This window comes from Microplitis demolitor, chromosome 1, assembly GCF_026212275.2.
Source record: "Microplitis demolitor isolate Queensland-Clemson2020A chromosome 1, iyMicDemo2.1a, whole genome shotgun sequence".
Classification (NCBI taxonomy): Eukaryota; Metazoa; Arthropoda; class Insecta; order Hymenoptera; family Braconidae; genus Microplitis; species Microplitis demolitor.
Window position 1 is genome coordinate 3,368,600 of NC_068545.1, and position 25,113 is coordinate 3,393,712.

Consider the following 25,113-nt stretch of genomic DNA (forward strand, 5'->3'; position numbering starts at 1 on the left):
TTTTTTACTTTTCATTTCGTTTTTTTATTTTCGTACGACGAAAAACTTTCCGATCTTCAGATGCTTGATGAAAGACGAGCAAAACAAATATTTTTATTAATTATTAATAATTCTTTGACGTAATTTAGCATCATTGATCTCAAACTCTGCAGCTATTGATTAAAAAGTCATAAAAATGCTGTAAGTTAATTATTTAGTTGAGAAAACATTTCTACCAACAAGTTTTTCGACAAATTAAAAACCACTATAGATAAATTTTTTTCATTTCTTCAGAATATGCAGGTTTCTAAATTAAGGACTGAGTAGATGAAGGTCTCTTAATTTAGGATAATTTAGCATCCAATTATCTGTCGCATTTGGTAATAATTTATACCAAAGTAAACGCATACATTGACTACAGAAGACAGTGATAAGTCGAATCACGTTGGTCGGTAGCAACGTAGAAACAATTCATGCGCCGGGAATCCTGTCAAGCGATTGGGCTCATGAAGGTAAGCAATTCTCCGGTATATTCGTGAACAATCCCTGAAATCCTATTATACACCAATATGAATGGGATTCAAGATCGGATCGCCGCGTTAATTACAACCGCATTGATTGCATTTCGGGATAAGCGTGCTTAAACTGATATCGATGTCGACATTTGAATCCCGGTATGTTTGTTCTATCTAATTGACACGAATTACTTCAACTATCGACAGCCAATCGCTGATACATCTACCATCTTTCAAATCATCCGGGCCAGTTAGCTTCTTTTCCACATGTGCAATGGCCATAACTCATAACTATTCTCCAACCAAAATAATACATCAAGTAAAATGTATACACATTATAGAGTGACTGAAAAAAATTCGATTTTTATATATATATTACTATAAAAAAAAAATTTAACGAGTTTGAGTTCGAATCTTAAGTTTAGGAGATCGCTCAAGAATTTTTTAAAATTTTTTAAATATAAAAAAATTCAAATTTTGAATTTTTTTCTCACTACGCAAATTTTACGGTAATGGTCTAGAAGTGGGACTCCACCTACTTTTGACCATAGAAATACTTGTATTAGGAATTTTTCGATCTATTTTTAACTTCCCGCTATGAAAATTTAAAATTTAAAAAAAAAAGGAAGTTATTGGTTTCGGTCCGATTTTCGAAAATCGAGAGTTCCCTGAACTCGAAAGCGGGAAGTTTTGGGGTTATCCCGCAGGTCAAACGCTTTTCAGATTTTTGAATTGTTCTACACATCGGCGGAATGATGAAAAAAATTTCTTAAAAAAAAAGTAGACAAAAAAATGTCAAACAGAAGCAACTTTATAACCAAAATTAGATCCCACTTCTAGAACATTACCAATATTACTACATACAGTTTCCAAACTTCCTATAATAAATAATCTTCCAAAACATGAATTTCCAAAGGCCGCTCAAAAACATAAAAAATCATAAGTTCCCGCGTTATCTTAAAATTCGCGTTTGCAGTAAAATTTACCGGAAAATTTATTTTTCAATTATCCAGCAAATGTTTTAAATGACGTTGCATTTAACTAGGTCGCAATTTAAAGTGTCATTATAATACAACAGTATCACAATATTAAAATTTTAAAATTTGTTTTAAATGTCATCAGTACTTAGAAGTAAAGTGCATTTAAAAAAAAAAACTAACACGAGGAACCTAATATCGGAAAAATTTAAATACTCTGAAAATAAAAAGGTAGACAATTATTAGAGCGGATTAACATAGAAAGTATATTAGCAAAAAAATGATAAAATATTTCCATCAATTAAATTTCTTCAAACAAAAAAAAAAAAAAAATATATTAATATTCTTTCTATACGAACCCTCAATTGTCATATTTTTTTATAAATAGAAACAACTTTTATTTTAACTGTACAATAAATTCAAATTGGTTATAATATATATTACATATTGAAATGATCAATGTTTTTGGACGCGCTTTAGTCGATGGATTTCGTTGATAAAAATGAACTTTACAATTGTTTTGTTTGTTTCATTACCTGAGCTACAATTAATTTAAATATAAATAATTAAACATCAAGGCTCCTTAGTGTTTAACGACAATTGATAAAATTTTCCGAGAGGAATATTTAATTATGATGATCGGGTTAATGAAGCAAAGATTACCAGAGTAAATTTGATCTTTGTCTAGTGAGCCAATATGAAGATACAATTAATTCATCCATGGAGGACAAGCCGCCGGGGGTTGATGCCCTTGTGAGACCGGCTGATATTGAGGTCGTTGTTGATGATGATGAGATGGGGGTGGTGGTGGTGGCGGTGGTGGTAATGGCGGTGGTGGTGGCGGTGCACTGCAGACAGACTGCATTAATGGTAGTGAATTGTATGGTGGCGGCTTAGCCGAGTAAGGAGCCAGCTGATTATGCTCGACATTCATGTGATGCTCAATAGTCGCTCCTTGGACAGGAGATCTAGTTCGATCGACGTCTTGTTGTTGCTGTTGTTGTTGATTTTGCCCTCCAGAAACACCACGGTATTACTATTATTACCGTCTTGTTCGCATACCCAAGTTCTCATTCATTATCATCTTACCTCTCGGCCTAATTTGGGGAGGCGGCATATTTGTTGGTAGTGGTGGCACTGGATACAACACATGCTGCTCTCCCTCTCGAGGAGGCGGTGGAGGTGGTGGTGGTGGTGGAGGTGGAGGTCGAGACCAAGGAACACGTACGTGATGAGATTGCCACGGCAAGGGGGCCGCTGGAATTTGCTGCCCTGGGCCACATTCACCAGCGAAATTTTGATCATTGCCTAGATTACGGTAAAATCAAGTACAAAATTATTCAACTTGCAATATTACTTTGACAAACGGTGTAAAAAATTATTTTCGAGATTACAAAAAATTTGGAAATTTTGAATATAAATTTCAGACGGATTTTAACTTTTAGGATTTTTATACAGTGTGAAAAATCGGGAGTAAATACGGATATACTAAATTTTTCCCTCGTTCATTGACAATTCGAATATCTGTGATTTAAAACCTCCATTTTGGAAGGGAAAAAATTAGTAAAAAAAATACATCTTAGGAATTATATTTCAAAAACGTTCTTATCTGACTTTAAATTTATTTGCTAAAAGTTCTAAATTAAGTAGGTATATTTTCTACTACAAAAATCCAAAAGCTCAAGAAAAGTTTAAATTTAGAAATTCTACAGGACGAATTTCTTCGGACTCTTCTTTAACTAATTTTTTTAACACGGAAATAAAAATAAGTTACTTTTAAAATTAATAAAACGAGCAACCTGACTGGCCAAGTATAACTAATAATTAAAATATTCATTAATTTAAAGAAAATAAATACGATCTTCTTTTTTCCCGCGTAATTTAAATGTAATTCGAATTATATAGACAAATCATTTTGTCAATATTTGGCAATAAAAGAGAGTTAAAATTATGAAAAGGCACAAGTTCAAGTCAAGGCCTCCCTAACGATCCCAAATTTAATGACATTAACCAATTTTATTATATAAATATAACGGGAACATAATTTTCCTTATTCTCTTAATAAAATAGAATAGATTACTAAAGAAAAAAAAATTGATTAATTACCTGAATTCGATCCTGATTGATCCAAATGCCGTTTCTCACCTGCATATACAACAATTAAAACAGTTAGTGCCTAATTATATTTTACTACTAGAACTTTATTAATTTATTAGAAAAATAAAAAAAACTATAATTAAAAATATATCCGCATCCTTTTGAAAATGGAGGACAAACCAAATTAGGACTGTAAAAAAATGAAACCATTAAAATTAAAATTAAAACACAAAAGTTTATTCCTGGTGGAGTCATCAGGCCGTCTAGGATCCCGCGAATTCTAAAAAAAATGTTCAGCAATAAATTATTAATATACACAAGCAAAAATTAATCAATTCATAAATAAATGATTATGTCATTGTCATTCAGTGTCATTGTGAAAAAAATCTGAAAGAATAAAATGCAGAAAAAAAAAGGTTTTTCACACTCCCATCATTGGCGGTTATTAAACGCGCTATAATATACATAATTAAATAAAAAAAAAGGTTTAAGTTTACATTACAACTACAGCCTAAGAGTACAAGGAAACAATACCAAATACTCGTCGAAAAATAGCAATTTTGGTATAAATTTACATACTCATTGTTTTATTTAATTATAATTAATTAAATAATTAAATAGATAACCAATGCTGCTATTTGTGCAAAAAAAAAACTAGTAACTAAAATAACGAATTATTTGGCATTTTCCGATTCGAATACTCTTAGCTACAGACCTGGATGAATTAGCAGCTGACTTCCATCTTCGTGGTGATGACCGATACCTCCTAAGGGATGAACGTGCATCAGTTGCTGCTGTCTGCTTAAACAATTTCAAAATAATTAATCAAACGACGCACAACAGACTAATTCAAATTAATCTGTTGTTTAGATCCATGGATATTTCTGAAATAATAAATTTTATTTCAACGTTTATTATGTCTACCTCGAACCAGTGTCGCATATTTTTATTTATTATCAATATTGTGATATAATTTTTTCAATTGTGTTGGCCATTTTATTATCAGCTTATCAATCAAATTTACTTTTCATGATTCCAGCACCAAAACTTGGAGTTTCGATGTCTCTACGGCCAGTGGGAACAAGATAACGTCAGTCCGATGCCGCGAATAAATATTTTCGCCATACCTGCGATGAAAGTTTAAGTTCTTGTACTGTTTGGAGGGAAGAGTCGTTCTCTTCTTTTATGGAAAAACAACCCTATCATAAAAATATATGTGGAATCTATATGAGAAAGTATGGAACCATGTAAGAATCCATAGGAATTAATGAAGAAGACGATGGATTTATATAAGAACTCATGTAGAAAGCCATGGGAAGTTTGGGGATTCCCATGCAGGATTTTCATATAGGAAACTGTGGCTACCGGGATTCCCACATAGAACTTGGGTATGGATTTATTTGTAGGAAATTCATATGGGAATCTGGGATTCTATACAAGTGATTTTTATAGAATTTGGGGTATCTAGATTTCTATGTCTATGGCCTATGGATACGCATCTATGAATAAAAAAAAAGACTAATATTCCTACAGGAAACAATATAGGAATCTGGGCTGGAGTTCTATATGGATTTTTTTAATAGGGAAGTGATGAAAATTAGCGCATGCGCCATTCTTCCTACAAATGGCGGTAAAAATTTTAACTTTTGGATGCTAATTTGATGAAAAATTGTGTACACACCACGGAGGAAGATAAGATGTCCCAATTTGCGTGTTTGCCAGATACACACGGGTTAGAATGCCCTATTTTCCTTCCATGGTGTGTAATATACTATTACGTAAATGGCAGTTCTGCCTTTGTGATTGAATTTTATAAAAATTAGTGTCAAAAATAAATAATATTTATAGTTTCTGCTTAACTATAAATTGTAAATGACAACTTACGCTTACGCTAATAGTTTAATTATTTTAAATTAACTTGTTTCTACTGGCTGCTGACACTGAAACTTCCAATGCAGGTAATCATGAAAAATATTGTATGTGACACAGGATTAAACACGATTTTAGACTGCGGGTGATGTCATCCAACTTCACCCTGGTCGGAAATCGTTTTGTTTCACCGCTTGTTACAAAATATACTATTTTGTATTTTTTAATTTCTAGTAAAAATTTTTTCATATTATTATTATAATAGCAATCTTTGATAAACTATTATTTTTCAATAGATTACTGTTGTTTTACGTCTATAAATATTTTTATTTACTTTTTTCGCATTTTCGCACTCAGTAATTTTTTTTTTTTTTTTTTTTTTTTTCCGAATATTTATAAGAAATTGACCTTTACTCTATAATTAAACTAATTACATAATTATTGTAACTTTTTAAATTTAATTTTGAATTTATTATACTAATTGTAGGCTAAAGGTCAACAGTAATTAATAAGAATATAATTAACCCTTAACAGTCACGAGTCCAAAAGACCCCAGGTGATTTTTTACTCAAAACGTCAAAATCCAGTTCTTTTAATTTAAAACTCAGAATATCTTAATAGATATTAAGTTTTTAAAAAAAGTCAATGGTATCTTTTTTGTTTAGAACTCAAAGCGCTACAAAAAAAGTCTCTTGTAATTTTTCAGCTGACTCAATATTTACAGAGATATTTGCAAAAAACCAATCACTATTTTAATTTATCATGAAAAATTGTGCACTTGATTTATTAAAATAAATCTACTTTTTGTAAAGTTTAATTTTTTCATTGATTTTATATAAAAGTTCATTTATTCTTCCATAATTTATCACAAGATTTAATTAAAAATATTTATAATTAACAAAGTTGTAGCTATTTTTGTTGAAAAATTAACTTTTTCCGTTTTTATTTTTGTCACTAATATTTTTTTTTGTAACTAAAAATTAAAATTTATCATAAAAATAAATTCTAGCTGCTACAAAAATATTTAAATAACATCTATATAAAATTGCAAGTAAAAATAATGATTGGTTTTATTTCTCCAGCCGATCAAATTCACCAAAGTCCGATAGACTCCTTGTGATCGTTATGATTCGTCTGTAGAAGTCTGACTGTTGAGGGTTAATTATTTATACAAATAAATTATCGCACGTAAAATAATTTCTTTTTACCATTAAAAGCACATGTGTAACTCTGTAATAAATAATAAACGTTATGTAGTGAAGAAGCTTATAAATAAAAAAATATTAACAATAAATAAATTTATTCATAATATATGTATCTGTAAATAAAACTTAAATTTTCTATAGCCTGCCTCCGGATTTATCTGCACTATATCTTCTTGTCAATAAGTATTTCTAAAGATGGAAATTTTATTTTTATTTTCATATTAATTATTAAATAAATTATTAAAAAATAATAATCGAAAATGATTTTCACATCATTGTGTTCCTTTTCTCTCAAATACCGTAACCTTTTTAAAATAAACCTCTCATTCATTCAATTTCATTCATTAATTTAATTTAATTAAACATAATTATTATTAATTTAATTTATTAATTAATATTTTTAATTCCACTCACCCATTTCCGTGACGTTGTACAGGCGGCGGGCCACATTGATAAGGAGGTACCTCCTACATAAATTATTAAAAAAAAAAAAAAATATCATTATTTTTTTGAATAAGATATCAATGAAATTTATTATGGTACCGAAGTTAGCAGTCTAATAATTTTTGAATTCTTTTAAAAACGCCAAATTACGAAAAAAAAATTATTTTAAAAAATTGCACTTATAGTTTTTTTAATTTTCTACATATGCATTTTTCTAGTTTTTTTTTGTAACTTATTTATTAAAAAAAAATCCAAAAATTTTTAAATGGTCACAAACTTCAGGATCATAATTAATTTTTATGAAAAATATTTTACCTGAAGTCCCTCAACGTCAGTAAATCGCCTTTTAACCCCATGACCTTTATGATGCTCTGGTGAATCCGGCTTATGCATTTCAAAGTGATGAGGAGGTGGTTGAATAGCATAGTGGACTTGCGTAGATATCTGCCCATTTTGACATTGCAATTGATGGGTATGATACTGAATATGCGACTGAACTTGCGAGGGTGGCGCATGATGAAGCCCTTGAGGTGTCGGCACTTGAACCTACGGAATAATTATTCCATGGTTATGCCACAACTAATGACTGCCATCAATTATTATAATTATTATTATTTACATACTTGTATTTGTCCTTGATGCGGTGGCGGTTGTTGGGTTTGATAAAGCCAGGGCGCATTTTGCTGCGGTGGTTGTTGATTTGGTGGCGGCATAGTCGTTAAAATATTCATGGAATTCGGTAATTGATTAACAGTCGGCGGTGGCACCATCTGGGGAGGTGGTGGCACTGGTTGAGGTGGCCCTTGATCGATCGCTCCCTCGTGTTGTCCCTCAACTCCCATTAGAAGAGGGGGCTGACGATGATGTTGATGCTGATGATGATGCTGCTGCTGCTGCTGTTGTTGGTAATGATGTTGATGTTGTTGTTGATGATGATGGTTCGGCGAATGAGAGTTTGGCACGATAAAAGTTTGTGTTGTTGGCGGGGGTACTTGCAGTGGATACTGATGATGAGGTGGCTGGCCCTCGTATTGAGGGGGTAAAATATGTTGAGCATGTTCAGGATTTTGAGGCAGCTGAGTTGACTCCTCAGACTGTAAGATGAATTGCGCTTGCGGCGGAGGTCCTGTTTGCTGATACTGTATCTGATATGTCTGAGGTATCGGGGGTGGTGGCTGATTCGCTGGAAAATTTGGCGGAGGAAAATGTAAATGTAGCAGAGGTGGTGGAGGCTGATGAGTCGGTGGTGGCTGCTGTAAATTTACAGCTTCGATTGGTGATGCAGGTCGCTGGATATTTGGTTGGGTATAAACGTAAGAAACTGCTCCGCTGACTGACCCACTGCTGCTGGTAATGAATCCATGCTGACCTGGACTCTGAGGTGGCGGATGGCTCATAACGTACATTTGTGCGATTGGTGGCGTGGAAGAATGCGATACCGATGGCATTTGGATTCCTTGGATATGAACTGGCTGACTCGGGTGGATTTGATACTGAACTTGACTGACTGTCGGTGGAGGTCCGATCAATTGAACTTGACCAACAGACGATGCAGGTGATATTAACGCTTGCATTTCCTAAGGAAGTATACATTTGTTTAGATATATATTTATATATGGTGTATTTAAAATAATAATAATGATAATTAACCCTCAACAGTCAGACTCCTACAAACGAATCGCAACGATCATAAGGAGTCTATCGGACTTTGGTGAATTTGATCGGCTGGAGAAATAAAACCAATCATTATTTTTACTTGCAATTTTATATAGATGTTATTTAAATATTTTTGTAGCAGCTAGAATTTATTTTTATGATAAATTTTAATTTTTAGTTACAAAAAAATACTAGTGACAAAAATAAAAACGGAAAAAGTTAATTTTTCAACAAAAATAGCTACAACTTTGTTAATTATAAATATTTTTAATTAAATCTTGTGATGAATTATGGAAGAATAATGAACTTTTATATAAAATCAATGAAAAAATTAAACTTTACAAAAAGTAGATTTATTTTGATAAATCAAGTGCACAATTTTTCATGATAAATTAAAATAGTGATTGGTTTTTTGCAAATATCTCTGTAAATATTGAGTCAGCTGAAAAATTACAAGAGACTTTTTTTGTAGCGCTTTGAATTCTATACAAAAAAGATATCATTGACTTTTTTTAAAAACTTAATATCTATTAAGATATTTTGAGTTTTAAATTAAAAGAACTAGATATTGATGTTTCAGTGAAAAATCACCTGGGGTCTTTTGGACTCATGACCGTTGAGGTTTAACTTTATAATCAAATTTCCTACACTGTAAAAAATTCCCGGATTAAATCCAGGGTGACTACGGAGTGGATTACTGTTTATTTATTTAATTCCCTTGGAGTGAAATTTACTCCTAAAAAATCTTTATTTTAATATTAAAACTCTGAGTCAAAATTCGGATTTAAATAAAATCTATAACCACTCCGAATTCACTCCCCATTTTTTACAGCGTATTAATAAAAAAAAAATAAATTACTTGAGGTTGTGATGAAGGTACCAAAGGCCCAGAGTGTGCTGGAATATGTACTCCTGGTGGTGGAGGTCCACCAGCTCCAGGAGCCGGTCCCCCTGTCATTGTTGCTGTTAATATTGTAGCCGGCAGTGTAACTACACTACTCTGAGCGTGTTGTATAATATCTTGGTGCTGAATAGTAACGACGTTTGACTGAGTTAACGCACCAATATTCATCGTTTGAAAGTGAGCTAACGAAAAAAAAATCCAATTAATGACAACAATATGAAAAAAAAGATTTGAATTAAAAGTGAAAGACATTTATCTCTTGGCACTCGAAGTATTTAATTTAATAAACAAGTCACCTTGTTGAATTTGTTGAATTTGTGGAGTTTCTAAAACTTGCTGCGGTTGGATCGGTGGTAACTGCTGTTGTATAAATGACTGAAACTCCGACTGCATCGTCTGTATTAAATTAATCGCTAATTGTTTCGCATTTTGTAATGCTTCAGCTTTCGGATGTCTATTACATTTAATAAAATTTTTTTTAGTAGAAATTTAATTTATAAAACTGCTAATAAAATTATTAATTATTATGATTCTTACTCTATGTACAAATGAAGTGGCTCAGGTGATTCTGTTCCCAGCGAAGGATCAACGAATTGAGATCCTCGGCCTCTTAAAGTAACGGTAGCTCCAGTTTCTCCTCTTATGTACAGTAAGTTAGCTCCTCCGGTGCCAATAATACGCCCGCGTAAATCGAAATTTTGTGGAGCGTTTTCAATGCCAATGCATATTTTTTCTACTGAAGGAACTCCTGTATGTAAACTCATAAGAGGTGGCGGAGCATTTGTAAATCTACTTGGTCTATTTAATGAGCTTTGATGCTCTGTTTTTATAATTTCGTTTATTTTTTGAATTGCCACTGTAAATATGTTAATATTATATATTATGGGAATTTTCAGACAATAACCCCCCCCCCCTCGCCTTGTATTTAAAAATATTCGATGACTTTCAATTATCATATCGGTATTAAAATTTTATTAATTAACTAAAAAGAAATTTAAGCGTTAATTGAAAAAAAGACGTTATAATTTCGCCAAGATATAGATTAAAAAAAAAAATTACATTTTCTATTAACTAGGAGTCTAACGAAATTTGATTAATAAATTTTAGTCTCCACAATTTGGACATTCTTACTATAAAATTGACATGAAGATTTTACTAAAATTTATTTAACAAATTTTGTTTGAGCGAATTTTAGGAAAGTGTCTTATCCCACTTTTTAAAAATATTAAATGACTTTCAATTACTATATCGGTATTCTAATTTTATTAACTAATTAAAAAAAAATTGAAACACTAATTGAAAAAAAGACGTCGTTGTATTTTCGCTGGGATACGAACTAAGAAAAAAATTACTTACTTAAAAAATTAACATGGAGATTTTACTAAAATTTATTTAACAAATTTCTTTTAACTCCCAATTTATATCAACTGTAATGTTTTTTATAATTTATATCTCGGTGGAATTGCAACGACGTCACCTCTTTTTCAATTAACGCTTTAATTTTTTTTAATTAATTAATAAAATTCTAATATAGTTACGACAATTCAAGGTCACTGAATATTATTAAAGTCAAGAAGGGGAGGGTCTGAAAATTCCCTGAATTATTATTTTAATTAATTAATTAATAAAACATTAATACAGTTTTGACAGGTGAGTCATTGAATATTTTAAAAAAAGTGGAGGCACTGTCGCGAATGCTCTTATAAATAGAATTTAAAAAAATCAATATATATTGGTATAAATAAATAAATCATACTATCAATGTTGTGTTTCGTATGGCCTTGAATATAAAGATAAAGTGGACGTTCATTAGGGCATCTTGCTTTCTCTTGTTCAGTCATAAACCTTCCGCGAGTAGAAACAGTAGTGCCTACACAACAAAAATTTGTATTATTCCACAAACTATGAGTTAATAATAGCGACAAAAGTTTTGTATAAAGTTTTAAAACTTTTTTCTTTAGTTAATATCAATAAAACACTTTATTTTTCTTTGTCATAAATTGCCGATTAAATATTAATGCGATTGTTATTTTTACAGTAAAACCACTTTGTCGAAAATAAAAATAGATATTGATTTAACAATTTAAGTTCAATAAGCCTTTCAATAAGAATAAATAGACAGTACATTCATTTAATTAATATAAATTGACGACATTTTATTTATTATTTATTACTTACAAAAATAAAAGTACGCATTTTATTTTAAAATCAATAACTATTTTTATTTTTTATCTCTTATAAATTTCAATGCATAATTATAAAATATATAAGTTTTAATTTTCTGACATAAGTTTTTTGAACAAAAAAAAAAAAAAAATGAACAAGACGAAATGTCACTATAATTTATTACAAAACGTGAATGATTATGAATTCAAATATCACGATAATCGAGTATTATTGGGTGTCCGCTCAAAATTTCACAAAAAAAATTTCCCATACAAAAATAAGCATAAAAATAAAAACTATATACTAAAATATATAGTTAAGTGTCTGCATACATTAATATCCAATCGATATGCTATAAATCTATCACTATCAATACAATTAAATGTGTAAAATTTTTTAGCGTATGAATTAGTTGATATATTGATATGAAATGGTGGCAATAAGTTTTTATTACCAGGTTATTATTGTCTGGTTATTTTTGACTAGTTTTTATTGTGATGGTTTTAAAAAACAGGGTATTTAGGAGTGTAACCAGTATATTGTACTTATTGTAATTCACTGTAATAAATTAATTACTACACGGTAATTAAATATTTGTCAGTCTACTTTACAGCTGTTCAAACAATCTTTATGAAATCACAATACTATCAAGAACTTTATCATTGATTAGTTATTATAATCCTTAAAATATTAATTACATTAAACAATACGATAACTTTGACTTAAAAAATTAATTGTATTTGTTTTTTATTATTATTATTATTATTAATATTGATACCTAAATTAAAATTATATAAAAATTTAAATAATTATAGAATCATACCTGAAAAAGAATTAATTTCATCTTGAATATATCCCTTAGTAAGTAAAGTTCTTGCACTAGGAGGCGTTTCATTGATATCGAATTCGGTTGTAAAAACTTCAGCTCCTTTGTAAGTTCCATTTGAGTATGACAGAGCCTGTCAAAAATTTCATTCAAATTTATAAGGAATATATATAATTAAATATGACATTCAAAGTAACAGACAAGTTACTAGTGAGTAGAAATAAACATTTCAAAATATACAGAAATAAATTTTTAAAACTTTTGCTGCCGCATTTTTTGAAATTTTTCCCGCTATGTATTTTACTTGTTTATTTAAAGGAGGAAGCGGGTATGAGATACAAAAAAAAAGAGAATATTTTTGTTGTTATTTTCAGAGTATCTTCTTCATTAAAATTTTCAAAATTTGTGACATTATTAAGCAGCATTCCAAGAATGTTCTGCTAAATTTTTATAAAAAAATATTGAAAAATGTATCAATGGTAGAGGGGAGAGACGAGTCACTTAAAAAAAGTCTCCATGTAGGCAGGATAACTCATGACTGCCTCATCTGAAATAAAAAAACCAAAAAGATTTCTTTAGTACATAAATTTATCATAGATTTGAATGAAGGGATAAACAAAATAATTATTTTTAAATTTTTGGTAAAGGTGCAATCAAAAAACTCTGATTTTTACCAAGAATTGCTCCATTTGTTTAATTAAAAAATAAGTAATTAAAAAAAAATCCTTCGTTCAAATCTCAGATAAACTTATGTACTAAAGAAATCTTTTCGGTTTTTTGATTTCAGATGAAGCAGTCATGAGTTATCCTGTCTACTAGGAGACTTTTTTTAAGTGACTCGTCTCTCCCCACTACCACTGGCTTGTTTTTCAATATTTTTTTATGAAAATTTAACAAAATATTCTTGAAGTGATGCTTAATAATGTCACAAATTTAAAAAATTTTAATAAAGAAGGAACTCTGAAAAACAAAATCACATAAATATCCTCTTTTTTTTGTATCTCAGACCAGCTTCTCCTTTAAAATAAAAAAATAGTTTAATGTCTAGTACTTTCAGTTTAAAAAATAAATAACTGTTTAATAAAATATTACTTTATTCCCATTGGAACCTCGAAATTTTCCTTTAGCCATGAGCATTGAATTTTATATTTTCCAGTAACATACGTCACTTATTTCACAGCCACATTGTCATTCTAATTTCACATCTACAACAATAATAACAATTAACAAATAAATTATTATTTAAACAACTTTTAATTATTTAAATTATTCCAATGTATATATTAGCATAAAAAATTAATTATTTAATTTGATATTCAACGAATTAATTAATTTTAAAAAATATATATTTTAATTAAAAAAAAATTTTATTATAAAATAATTGAATAAAAAAAAAAAAAAAAATCAATAATAAATGACATTTAATGTGATATATATTAATAATAAAAAAAAATATGTATATTAATTAAATTTAAATAACATGATAAATAAATATTTAAAAAATTACCTAATTGTTTATAAAAAAAAATATTCTCTGTTAATGAATGCCTTGATACCGGATAAAATAAAATTATCAGTAAGCATTTATAAGAATACATTATTTCATCACACAACTTTACTATCACAATTGCGCTCTTAGTGTAGTTTAAACATGTTACTATATTTAACGTACATACATTTATTTACGTTAAGTGCACACTAATCGATTACGCGATATTTAACAATGGCCGTCTATTTAAAATAAAAAAAAACTTAATTAAAAAAATTTTTTTTGCTCATGAGAGAGAAAACCCGGCTCTCAAGAGAATACATGGGTATATATATATATATACATAAAGTTAATAAATTATAGATGTGTTTGACATTTTATTTTACAAAGATATATTATCTGTCTTTATTACACTTTCGTTCACTGTGGGTTCAGTTAAATGAGAAAGAGTGAAATGGTGAGCATTTAGCTAGAGAATGATAAATTTTATACATTACGTACTTGAGAATTTTATGAGTCTGACATCTGGTATCGTCATTGTGAATCACGTGGAAAGATTTAAATTATCAACATCTCGTTGGCGCTACACTTCAAAATTACATGAGTGTGGATGTAGCAGACATGAGACAATTTATAAATTTTGAATAAATAAATAAGTTAAGTAAAATAGTACGATTTTAAAAAATGCGAGTACTGTTTTTTCAAATATTTAAATACGCATTTTTTAATTTTTTTTGTACTTACGTTTTATTTGTTTATTTAAAAATTTTTTAAATTCACGATACTGAAGTTAGCAGACAATTAAAAATTTTCGAATTTTTGTTTCGAAGATTTAATTTAAAAAAAAAATAAAAATATGCGCATGTAGAAAATTTAATAAACTATAAGTGCAATTTTTTCAAAAATTTTTTTTTTCAATAATTTATTGTTTAAATAAAAATCCAAAAATTATTGAACGTCGGATAACTAGTGTCATAAAAATTCCCACTTTTGTCAGTTAGATTCATACTTATCAAAATTACTTTACAAGTTTCAGGACGTTACCCAGGAACCCTGATTAAGAAAAATTATTTAATCCACGCTAAGTGTGTATCTATATATTACTCAATTCAAATCGTTTTGAATTATTTCAAATCATTTTTCTTATTCAAGGAAACCAGAGTTTCAAAAATTTAAATGAAACTTTTGACATCTCGATGACATAAAGTATGTATAAAAAATTTAAGTTCAACTTTTTAGCTCTCATATATGTAAAATAATATGTAAATTTGACGTAAAATTAAAGCTGCTATTTGATGTCAAGTTTATATGTAATTTTACAAGTGGAAGAGAGTTGAAAATTGAAATGAAATTTTTTATGTATACTAGATGTCATCGAGATGTGAAATGTTTCATTTTAATTTTTAAGTTTAAATGGTGATCATCTGGAGAGTTCTCATTGAAGTTAATTTGTAATCTCACGTATTAAAGTATCTGCTTTAATTTGACTGTTGGTTAAGCTCAACTGGCTATTTGGGGAGCATTTTTGGCTAGATAATACTTGCTGCAAGTTAATTATAATGTAAATCCGCACCCATAAACTGAATGTATTATAATTTGACAGAAAAATCAGCTGTCAAATTCAAATGAAACCATAAATCAACTTAACATCCTTATCTGACTGTAACATTTTAAGTCAAATTGAATTCAAGTTACAGACAATCTACTGTCAACTTAGCCGCAACTTTTTGCTGTTAAGTTGACATCAGATTCCAGCCGTAGTTTGAAGTTAACTTGCGGTCATGATGGCTATCAGGGTAGATATGAAACAAATTTTAAATTACAAATGAACGAGTTAAAAATTTTTAAATATAAAAAAATGCACATACTGATTATTAAATTCTATAAATGTCCATTTTTTTATTTTCTTTTATTTAAATTTAGTTCACATACTTCAAAATTTTTTAAATTAACAATTGTCAACTACATTCATACTCATGTACATTATCAAGATGTCAAAAGTTTCATTTAAATCTCTATGCTGGTTTCCTGAGTTAAAATTGCACAGAAAATATCTCAGCAACTTACTAGCTGAGGAAAACTAAAACTATATTACCGACTTACAGGAAAGAACAACCTGTAAACCCGTATCATAGATGGCCACCGGATATTACATACGAGGCCAGCCGACAAAGACATAACCAAAAAATAAAAGTAAAAAAGCAGTGTTGAGTATTTACCACGCTAAAACTTTATTTTTTTCATTAAATAAATATAAAATTTATTTTCATTTTATATAGAGCCCACAGAATACAATGGCCAGCGCTTCTGCGAGATTTCCCAATAATTTAAAAGACTTTGGATATGACTTTGATGAAGGTATGATATTTTATATTACATTGTTTTTTATTATTGTAGTGTCCTTAATTCGTTGTTTGTATTATTATAAATTATATTGGCAGCATTGTTTGATAAACTTGATATCTATAGATATATAAAATATATTTTTTAGTTGGTAAGATTTTGAAACAAATGCTAATTATTTTTTTTTATTTTTTTTTAGGAGGGAGATTACGAAAATTAGATCCGAAAACTGGTCTAATAACTAATGAAGGTTTTGAATTTAATGTTAGTGAGGATGCACAATATAATCAAAAACGTTATGAAGCATTAGGAGAGGTAATATATGTATATATTTTATTTTTTTAGTAATTTAATAAGAATTTGTTTTTAAATTGACAAATTAACAAAAGGCTAGAGTGGAGGATTTGTTGATAGTTTTTTTCGAAATCAATAATTATAATTATAATTAATTAACGAGTAATAGGGACACTCGTATGTTTAATTATATTTTTTGCAGGAAGTTGTAGATTATTATTAATTTATTTAAAAAAAACAGAAAACGAAAAATGATGAAATTGCAAATCGTGATGAAACTTTTGTAAAAAAGTTAAAAAATAATTGCATGTATATGTGTCCTTATTTCCCCATAAAAAAGTCCATGCGGGATTCCAGCCTAGATTCCTACGGGTTTCCACATGGCGTTTTCAGATGGATTCCCATATGGTTTTCTATAGGAATAGCATAGATCCTGATATTGATTCGTACATGAGTTTCTATGGGAATTCATACCATGCCAAATATATATGGGAATCTAGTATGGATTCCCATATGGAATTTTACGATGATTTCCCATGGAAATCTGCACCATGTCAAAATTCATGTGGGAATCTTGTATAGATTAGGAATTAGGAAAATTAACAAAAAGCATCACGTTGATACAAACAAATTGACGAAAAAAAATATATCCTGCCAATAGAATGTTAATCTGTTCTTTTATTCATATACGTGTATTAATAGACCATAGACATAGAATTCCAGATACCTCAGATTCTATAGAAATTACTGATATAGAAATCCAGATTCCTATATGAATTTCCCACAAAGAAATCCATATATTTTAGTTTTTATGTCAAGTTCCTATATGGGAATCCCGGTACCCAGTTTCCTATATAAAGTTCCTACATGGGAATTCCACAATTTCCCATATAGGAATCCAGATGCTCATGGCTTTCTACAGAAATTCTCATATAAATACATATACTCCTACATCAATTCCTATGGATTCCTACATAAATCCATACTTTCCCATATGGATTCCTGTGGGTTCCCATGCAATCCTGTATGGATTTTTTTGATCGGGTACTTTTCATCATATCAATTAATAAGCTTTTAAAAACATCTATACTTTCACAGCAACAAAAAATATAAGTTATTTAAACAAAACTACAGCGAATCCTATTTTTACTCAGTAAATTTTATCAACTTTTTATTCAATTAATTTTGTCAGTTTTAGAAAAAAATTCAACAAATCAACTTGATATTTTTATCTGTAGTCTAGAATTTCTTGCTGACTGAATTACATTTAGTAACATAACTTTTTTGTTTCAACAGGTAATAAATCAATACGTATATGAACTTTTAGAAAAAGAAGGGTTGAAACGCCTGCCACTTCCAAAAAATAGTGATAGCCCATTAGAATTACGTTCATTTGTATTTGCTTGTGATAAAGCATTTACAAATAAAAAATTGATGATTCTTATACACGGCAGTGGCGTCGTTAGAGCTGGCCAATGGGCAAGAAGATTAATTATCAACGATAATCTCAAAAGTGGTACACAGTTACCATACATTAAAAAGGCTAAAGAACTGGGCTATGGTATCATCGTTCTCAATACGAATGACAATCGTAGATTAATTAACGGCGTTAATGTAGACATTAAAGTATGTATTTTATTAATTATTAATTTAAAAATTTTTTTAGCATTTTAAAATTATAATTTTTTTATCAGGGAAGCGAAGATCCACATGAGCACATGGAAACAGTTTGGTCTGATTATATAAAATCATCAGAAGCTAAGGATATTGCTATTGTAGCTCACAGTTATGGTGGAGTCTGTACAGTTGAATTTGTATGCATTCATTTTTTTTTATTTATGATCCTGAAGTTAACAGACAATTAACAGTTTTTGGATTTTTTTTTCAACACATCAACTACAAAAAAAAAAAAAAACTAAAAATATGCACATGTAGAAAATATGAAAAGCTATAAGTGCAATTTTTTCAAATATTTGTTTTTTATAATTTATCGTTTAAAAAAATCCAAACATTATTAGACATCGGCTAACTTCAGTATCATTTTTATTTTAAATTATTTTAATTATAAAAAAATACTTTAACAAATAATTATTTTTAGGCGCATCGACATCCAGAAGAATTTAAAAAATTAGTATTTGCTGTAGGTTTTACCGATTCTGTTCATAGATTACCTAGAAATGGCTGTGAGCATGTAGTTCAGGTAATTATTGTAATGACTAGTATTTTTTTTCTTTTTAGTATAATATTTTTTAAAATTATAGTATAAATGAAATGCGTGGGGTATTTTTTAGAATTACATATATAACATAGAAACAAAAGCGCATGTACTGACCATTACGTTAATTGGCCGGGTAAAGTGTATGTAGGGTACTCAGGAAAATGCAAAAGTTCATTGAGATCTGTCCATCTGTGTCTATTGTCGTGTTTACAATAGCACTGCATGACTTCGGTCTCTATTAGCCTTCTCATATGAGAAGAGTTATCCTATTCTGCTACCAATAGAATGTTTAGTTCTACCGCACAAGTGTCTGTATCCTGACGCACATTGTTCGACTTCATTTTTTGTACAATCAAACCTACTTGACACAAAAAAAAAATTATGTTTAATAATTCATAAAATAAAATTTTTCTTTTGTTTATTTTTATTGTAGTATTTAGTATTATTACTATCTTACAATAATTTAAAAAGTAACTATTAAAAACTAGGGTTTTTAGAGTCCTTGACATGTTAACCACATCTCTGGAAAACCTGGAAATGTCAGGGAATTATAAATATACTGGAAAAATTAGAGAAAAGTCTAGTTTAGCTCCTAGTTGATAGCAACTGTAAGTAATTTTTTTAAAAATCTATACCTCGGTGAAATTACTACTGTGTTGTCCTTTTTTCAATTAAGGCGGTTCCCCTGTATTAAGGTCAATTTTTTAAATGTTTTCTTGGGAATTTTTTTGACGACCAATGAAAAGATAGAACTTCAAGTTTTATCATTTATTTATTAATATTTCAAGAGTATGTAAAACAAATTTTAAATAAAAATCTTCATTACAACGTAAGTTGTACTACTCTGAAGACACCCGCCTCGAAGAAAAAGTACGCTCACTTCCTCTGTTTAAATCTGCAAGTCTAAATGCATCGAGTGAACTAGAATCATCCAAAAGTTCAGAGCATTTTTATTTTTTTGTAATGGAAAAATCACAAAATTAATACTTTTTTTCTCGGAAGTTAAAATCTTCAATTTTATAATTCAAATTTTCAAATTTTTTAGACTAAAATCTATTCAGCAAATTTAGCTATTTCACTAATTTAATTGCGATTACTTTTGCTAGGGTAATGTATTTATGTGTTTTTAAAAGATTAAACTATGAGATAGTGCATAACGTCAATGGATCAATAGTCAAACATATATTACATAGACAACAATATATATGTAGATAAATCCTTGACGTTTGCCTGAGTTCATTTGAACGGTACATGTTGCGATAGTGGTTGGTTGGTTGGTCGGTTGGTGGCTGGTTGCTTTCAGAGCACATTGTTTCGGTGACAATAGAACTGCGTGACTTCTTCCATTAGCCTTATACATTACAGAGTGGTGCTTGTCCAGCCAGTGTGGTGGTACAGTGTCAATACGCGACGTAGTGTTGCTCGCGGTTTCATCGAGTATGAGAGTACACTATGCCACACTAGATTGACGATGTAAAAGGGGATAAAGAGAACACGGAGTAAAAAAAAAGACAGTACTAATGTCGGAGAGCAATTATTTTTGTTTATTTATGTCATTTTATTTTATTTATTTTTTCCATCATCGCATAAACTTTTTGTTTATAAAAAAACATTCAACTATGTACTCATTACTGTGGTCTTTAGGGTGTCTATATTTCTCTGGGGAAATCAATTTTTATGAGTATATTTATAAATACAAAAATACTATTTGTCTTTGTCGTGTAAAAAAAAATGTTGACTATTTTAAACTTCAAAACGTGACAGCGACGAACTTTTGTTAACGTTTTTTAAATTTGAAAATTCAAGAGGAAAATTCATAAATATCTCGATACTATTAACTCACTCCCTTGATACATAAAATTTATTTTAAAAATAATAATGACTTGATTATTATTTAAACAATAAAAAATGATTAAATTGTGGCAAAGTAACTTGAGCTATAAATGAAGGTATATTAAAAAATAATAAAGCTGAGTTAGAGGGTTAGTAAGCACCCCCCGTTTGAATCGCGACTTCACCCAACCAGTAGCAGTAACACAAGAGTGAATTGCACACAGATGAATGTCGTGCTCTGACAATGCCCGATGTTTCATAGCTCTCGACTTTTAGCGAACGTAAGAGAGAGATTTTAGTGAAGTGAAGTGGCTGCTGTCCTCGGTCCTCATCCATGATGCCAGTAGTATGTTACGTTGTAACAGCAGAACCAGAAAAGAAGCCTTGCTTTCGTATATACTCGTCCCGTTTTCACAGAATTCGTGCATATCCATATGAAAATACACTCTTTTTCACTTTAAACTTTTTTTCTTTTTCATCATTATTATTATTTGCTTTTTTCATTGTACTATAATAGTACACATCGTAATTGTGCCATCAGCTAGACATACTTTTTCTGTTTCCAACATCCTTTCTGCAACCTAACTGTCTTTCATTTTTTATACAGGTATATATATATATATATATATATATAATTATTGATAACTAACAACTGGGGTTGTGTGAACAGTTCGAAATTACGACTTATTCGTATCGTAAAAACTTTCGGATGATTCTAAAATTGACGAATGATTCGAATTACTCCATTCGAATTTTGAATCGAATTGAAATCGATTAGAACATTATTTTTTTAAAAAGCTTTACTTTAAAATTGAAATAATTAGAAAGTTATGCGGAATTTGAAAAAACTTTATCCAAGATAATTTGTAGGAAATAAAATTGTCTACAAAAAAGTTTCTATGACATTTTGTAATAAGTCTGTTAGTTTCGCTGAAAAAGTAAAAAGATTTCAGAATTTAGTATAAATTTGACTTAAAACTTGAATAAGTTATGAATGGATGGATTTATCAAAAAATCATAAGAGATTTTTTTTGTAGAGCGTTAAATTTCATTCAAAATTGTAACCTGGGCTTATTTGTACAATACTCCATTACCGAGGTATAAAATTCCAAGCTTAAAATTTTTTTTCCCGTTATTTAAACGAAAATAGAAAATCGCAATTAGGAAGTACTTGATATTATTATTAAAGGCTCAAATTCTAACAAGCTCTTTTTATCCTGCTAAAATTCTTAAGTGTGTCCTTGAAAAAAAAAGTCAATTTTTTTTTAATTAGTGTATATATATAAATATATATAATAAAATATTAATACCAGATGCTTAATATATTCATTCAGTTATAAAAATTGTCTTACTAAATGTACATCAGTATGCAGACAGTTAGTATTGATATGTGTTTGATTAATTGTCTTTAATGTGTTAATAACACTTTGCATAGTCATATTCATGATAATAATAATAATAATAATAATAATAATAGTGATGATGAGGATTGCAATGAGAATGATTTTCATAACAATTTGTGTGTATATGTGAATGTGATGTCAAGTAGCAAAAGTAAAAAGTACTTGTACACATAACACATGTCGAGATGGCGTACAGTTAATCGTAACTGTGTTTTGCTAATGTATAAACTGTTGATGATGTAGTTATATTATTGCACTGACAAGTAATTAATTTGAGTGGTGAAGTAAATAGAACTAAACTTCTCTCTTGGTTAGCTTTCCTGGCTGATTGGTCGGTTCGTTCGTTGATATTCTCTCGTACTCGAGTCGAGTAAATTCATCACAAGTTTCATACTCTTTCGACAAATATACATCTGTATATATTTCCCTAGGGTCGATAATCATGATATTAAAGATTTACTACAAGTCTTTTTCAACAAGGATTTTATCAAATTTTTTTTTCCCTCAATTCTAAGAATTTTTTCCCTTACAGTCGCTAAATAGTCTTATAACGAGGTCTGGCTGTATTACTATTTAAATTTCCTTAATTAAATTAAATTATCGTATTTAGAAATAAACAATAAAAAAAATTATTTTATGACTAATGTTTATCATTCAAAAAAAAAAAAAAGGTAATTTATTAATTCCCAATAGCAGTTTTTTTTCTTTAAAGTAGAAAAGGAATTCTTATAATAATTTTGCGGTTACTTAAGTTTTAAATCGCATGTGCAGACGGATGTATGAGGTTTCGCAAATATAAGAATCGTTATGACGATATAAGTATCCCTTTAACATGCGGGAAAAAATAAACAACAAATATATGTATATATGTATGTATATGTATATAAATATGAAGTTGTTGCATGACATATCGGAAATGTCACGACACACGGAAGCAGCATCTTGTTGCGGTGGTGTTGTGGTCACAGGTGCAGTCTGGAAATTGGTTACGGTTTTACTTGAGAAGCCCCCGAAGACAGCGGTCGTTGTTGTCGTCGTTGTTGTCCTTTTACCTCTCAGATTTAATATAAGAAATTTAATATGCTAGATTCATTTCATCTCCTCAATTTTCATGGCACGCGTTTCACTTAAAATTATATTATACTTACATGTAACCACTATTTTAATTACATTATTAATTATTTATAATTTTATTTATTGTTAATAGGTCTCAAAAAATTGGGTGTCATCAGAACAACCACTTGATACTCCAGTTGATTGCGCTAGTGATGATGTGCCGTGTGTATCAGCTGGGCATCCAGTTCACGAAATGACATCTTGGTCATGCATCGAATCTCTATTCAAATTTCTCGAGGAGCGTTATCACAATCGTATCAAGGGCAAAGATTAACTGATGCCCCTATTAATGTTACTAAATCGTAATTTTAACAATTAAACATATTTTTATTTTTATTTAATCTAATCTATTGATACTTTTTACGCATAAACTTTTTTTACTATTATTCATTATCTAATAATAGTATATATACATTAATTAAATTTTTTTACTTTTAATTAATTTTAATGACTATTTCATTGTAGTTATACATACACATGTAAAGACAATTATAATGAAATATAAATATAGAATCTTAAATTTTATTTAAATTATTATTGCTTTATTGAATCATTGCTTTATAACCGACTTGTCAAGCTCACGCGATTTCCTCACATTAGACGATATATATTATTTTTATATCACACTTACACATTATGAAAAGCACATAAATACGAATAAGCCTGATACTTTTTTAAAGTTGTCCGATACGCCCCTAATAGTACAGTTTACTCACCAAAAGTTTCCTTTAATTTTTCGTCAACTTCGGGCTTTTCCGTTTTTGACGATAATTTGTATACAACTTGCAATACAATTTGATGTAAGTTTACTACTCGAATTAGAATGCAAATTCACTTCAAAAGTTGTATACAAATTGTCCTAAAAAGCGGAAAAGCCTGAAGTTGATGGACATTAGACGAAAAATTCAAGGAAATTTTTATTAGAGTTTTTTCTTAACCACAAATTTTCCTTTCCAACTTTTGCTGTTAAATTTTCGGCTAATTTCAATTCTCAAATTACTGTCAATTTCAAGCTAAAGTGGCTATTAGGGGTATTAATATAAAAAAAATGTATCGTGAACATCCATTAATCTGTGGTTTAAAACAAGCCCGTCGTATACGAATATCTCGAGAATGAATTGACGAAACAACTCAACTTTTTTTCACAATCTTCAAATTTATGCAGAGAAGGTTCTTTTCGGAAATCACTACTGTAGTCCTTCTCGTTTTTTTTTTATAATCAATCAGCAATTTTAAATGTAAACAAACACTTTATCTTACTTTTTTTGTTGAATTCTGTTACCGTATATTTACCATGAAAATTTCTGTGAAAAAACCCGGGTGATTCAAACTTTTTTGAAATTCAACTTTTTAAAATTAACATTAGCGTTCGAGGCGTACACTTTGGATTTTCCAAATCTTTTACTTTTTTTATCATTAATTTTTTTTTCTTGAGCAAAAAATAATAGAGATAAATTCATAACTATTCACATAAAATATTCGAGTGATCTTTCTTATCGTACCATAAAAAAATCATCGGTCAATCTCTTATAGCTTTTTTTTTTCTTTAACCGAGGGATTGGGGTAAAAAATAGTAACGCTAGTAAAGATAATAAATAAATAGTTGTTTTGGTCCATATATATATGAAGTATTTCAGTGAGCTAGTGTGATAACGATCGAAGTGTTTCATAAATGACGCGTAACTTAATATACGATCGTACGACAAAGTATCATATCTATATACTTGTTTTATTATATATATCTCGAGTAGATAAATGACCACGGTTAAATAAAAAAAT

General features: G+C 29.3%; 2 protein-coding genes across 4 annotated transcripts; one reads left to right on the forward strand and one right to left on the reverse strand.

Annotated features, from left to right (window-relative positions):
• Nucleotides 1–1,844: 1,844 nt before the first annotated feature.
• On the reverse strand, nucleotides 1,845–14,549 carry LOC103575046 (YLP motif-containing protein 1). Its single transcript, XM_008554665.2, has 14 exons — nucleotides 14,146–14,549; nucleotides 13,731–13,843; nucleotides 12,636–12,771; nucleotides 11,403–11,516; nucleotides 10,184–10,502; nucleotides 9,943–10,100; nucleotides 9,602–9,828; nucleotides 7,710–8,663; nucleotides 7,402–7,632; nucleotides 7,057–7,109; nucleotides 4,284–4,366; nucleotides 3,578–3,616; nucleotides 2,561–2,779; nucleotides 1,845–2,485 (listed from the first exon to the last, which is right to left on the reverse strand). The coding sequence occupies exons 2-14, from the start codon at nucleotides 13,773–13,775 to the stop codon at nucleotides 2,181–2,183; spliced, it is 2,883 nt and encodes a 960-aa protein (XP_008552887.1). The 5' UTR covers nucleotides 13,776–13,843; nucleotides 14,146–14,549; the 3' UTR covers nucleotides 1,845–2,180.
• Nucleotides 14,550–16,297: 1,748 nt separating this feature from the next.
• LOC103575045 (FAM172 family protein homolog CG10038) lies at nucleotides 16,298–23,859 on the forward strand. Of its 3 annotated transcripts, none has more exons than XM_008554664.3 (7): nucleotides 16,298–16,320; nucleotides 16,407–16,485; nucleotides 16,670–16,785; nucleotides 18,061–18,390; nucleotides 18,459–18,578; nucleotides 18,863–18,964; nucleotides 23,426–23,859. In XM_008554664.3, exons 2-7 carry the CDS (start codon nucleotides 16,422–16,424, stop codon nucleotides 23,606–23,608), a joined length of 915 nt encoding a protein of 304 aa, XP_008552886.1. In that variant the 5' UTR covers nucleotides 16,298–16,320; nucleotides 16,407–16,421; the 3' UTR covers nucleotides 23,609–23,859. The 3 variants fall into 3 exon arrangements, with proteins under 3 accessions (XP_008552886.1, XP_008552885.1, XP_014300443.1); XM_008554663.2 differs by having other exon boundaries at nucleotides 16,315–16,333; XM_014444957.2 differs by lacking the exon at nucleotides 16,298–16,320 and having other exon boundaries at nucleotides 16,329–16,485.
• Nucleotides 23,860–25,113: the final 1,254 nt, after the last annotated feature.

Excerpts from the sequence above, each read along its gene's own strand:
- LOC103575046 (XM_008554665.2), bottom strand. The coding sequence starts at position 13,775 with ATGCTCATGGCTAAAGGAAAATTTCGAGGTTCCAATGGGAATAAA. Across the intron at positions 9,829-9,942 it reads AATTCAACAAATTCAACAAG|CTCACTTTCAAACGATGAAT; the intron begins GTGACTTGTTTA and ends TTTTTTCGTTAG. Across the intron at positions 4,367-7,056 it reads GTACAACGTCACGGAAATGG|ACAGCAGCAACTGATGCACG; the intron begins GTGAGTGGAATT and ends TTGTTTAAGCAG.
- LOC103575045 (XM_008554664.3), top strand. The coding sequence starts at position 16,422 with ATGGCCAGCGCTTCTGCGAGATTTCCCAATAATTTAAAAGACTTTGGA. Across the intron at positions 16,786-18,060 it reads GTTATGAAGCATTAGGAGAG|GTAATAAATCAATACGTATA; the intron begins GTAATATATGTA and ends TTGTTTCAACAG. Across the intron at positions 18,391-18,458 it reads GCGTTAATGTAGACATTAAA|GGAAGCGAAGATCCACATGA; the intron begins GTATGTATTTTA and ends TTTTTTTATCAG.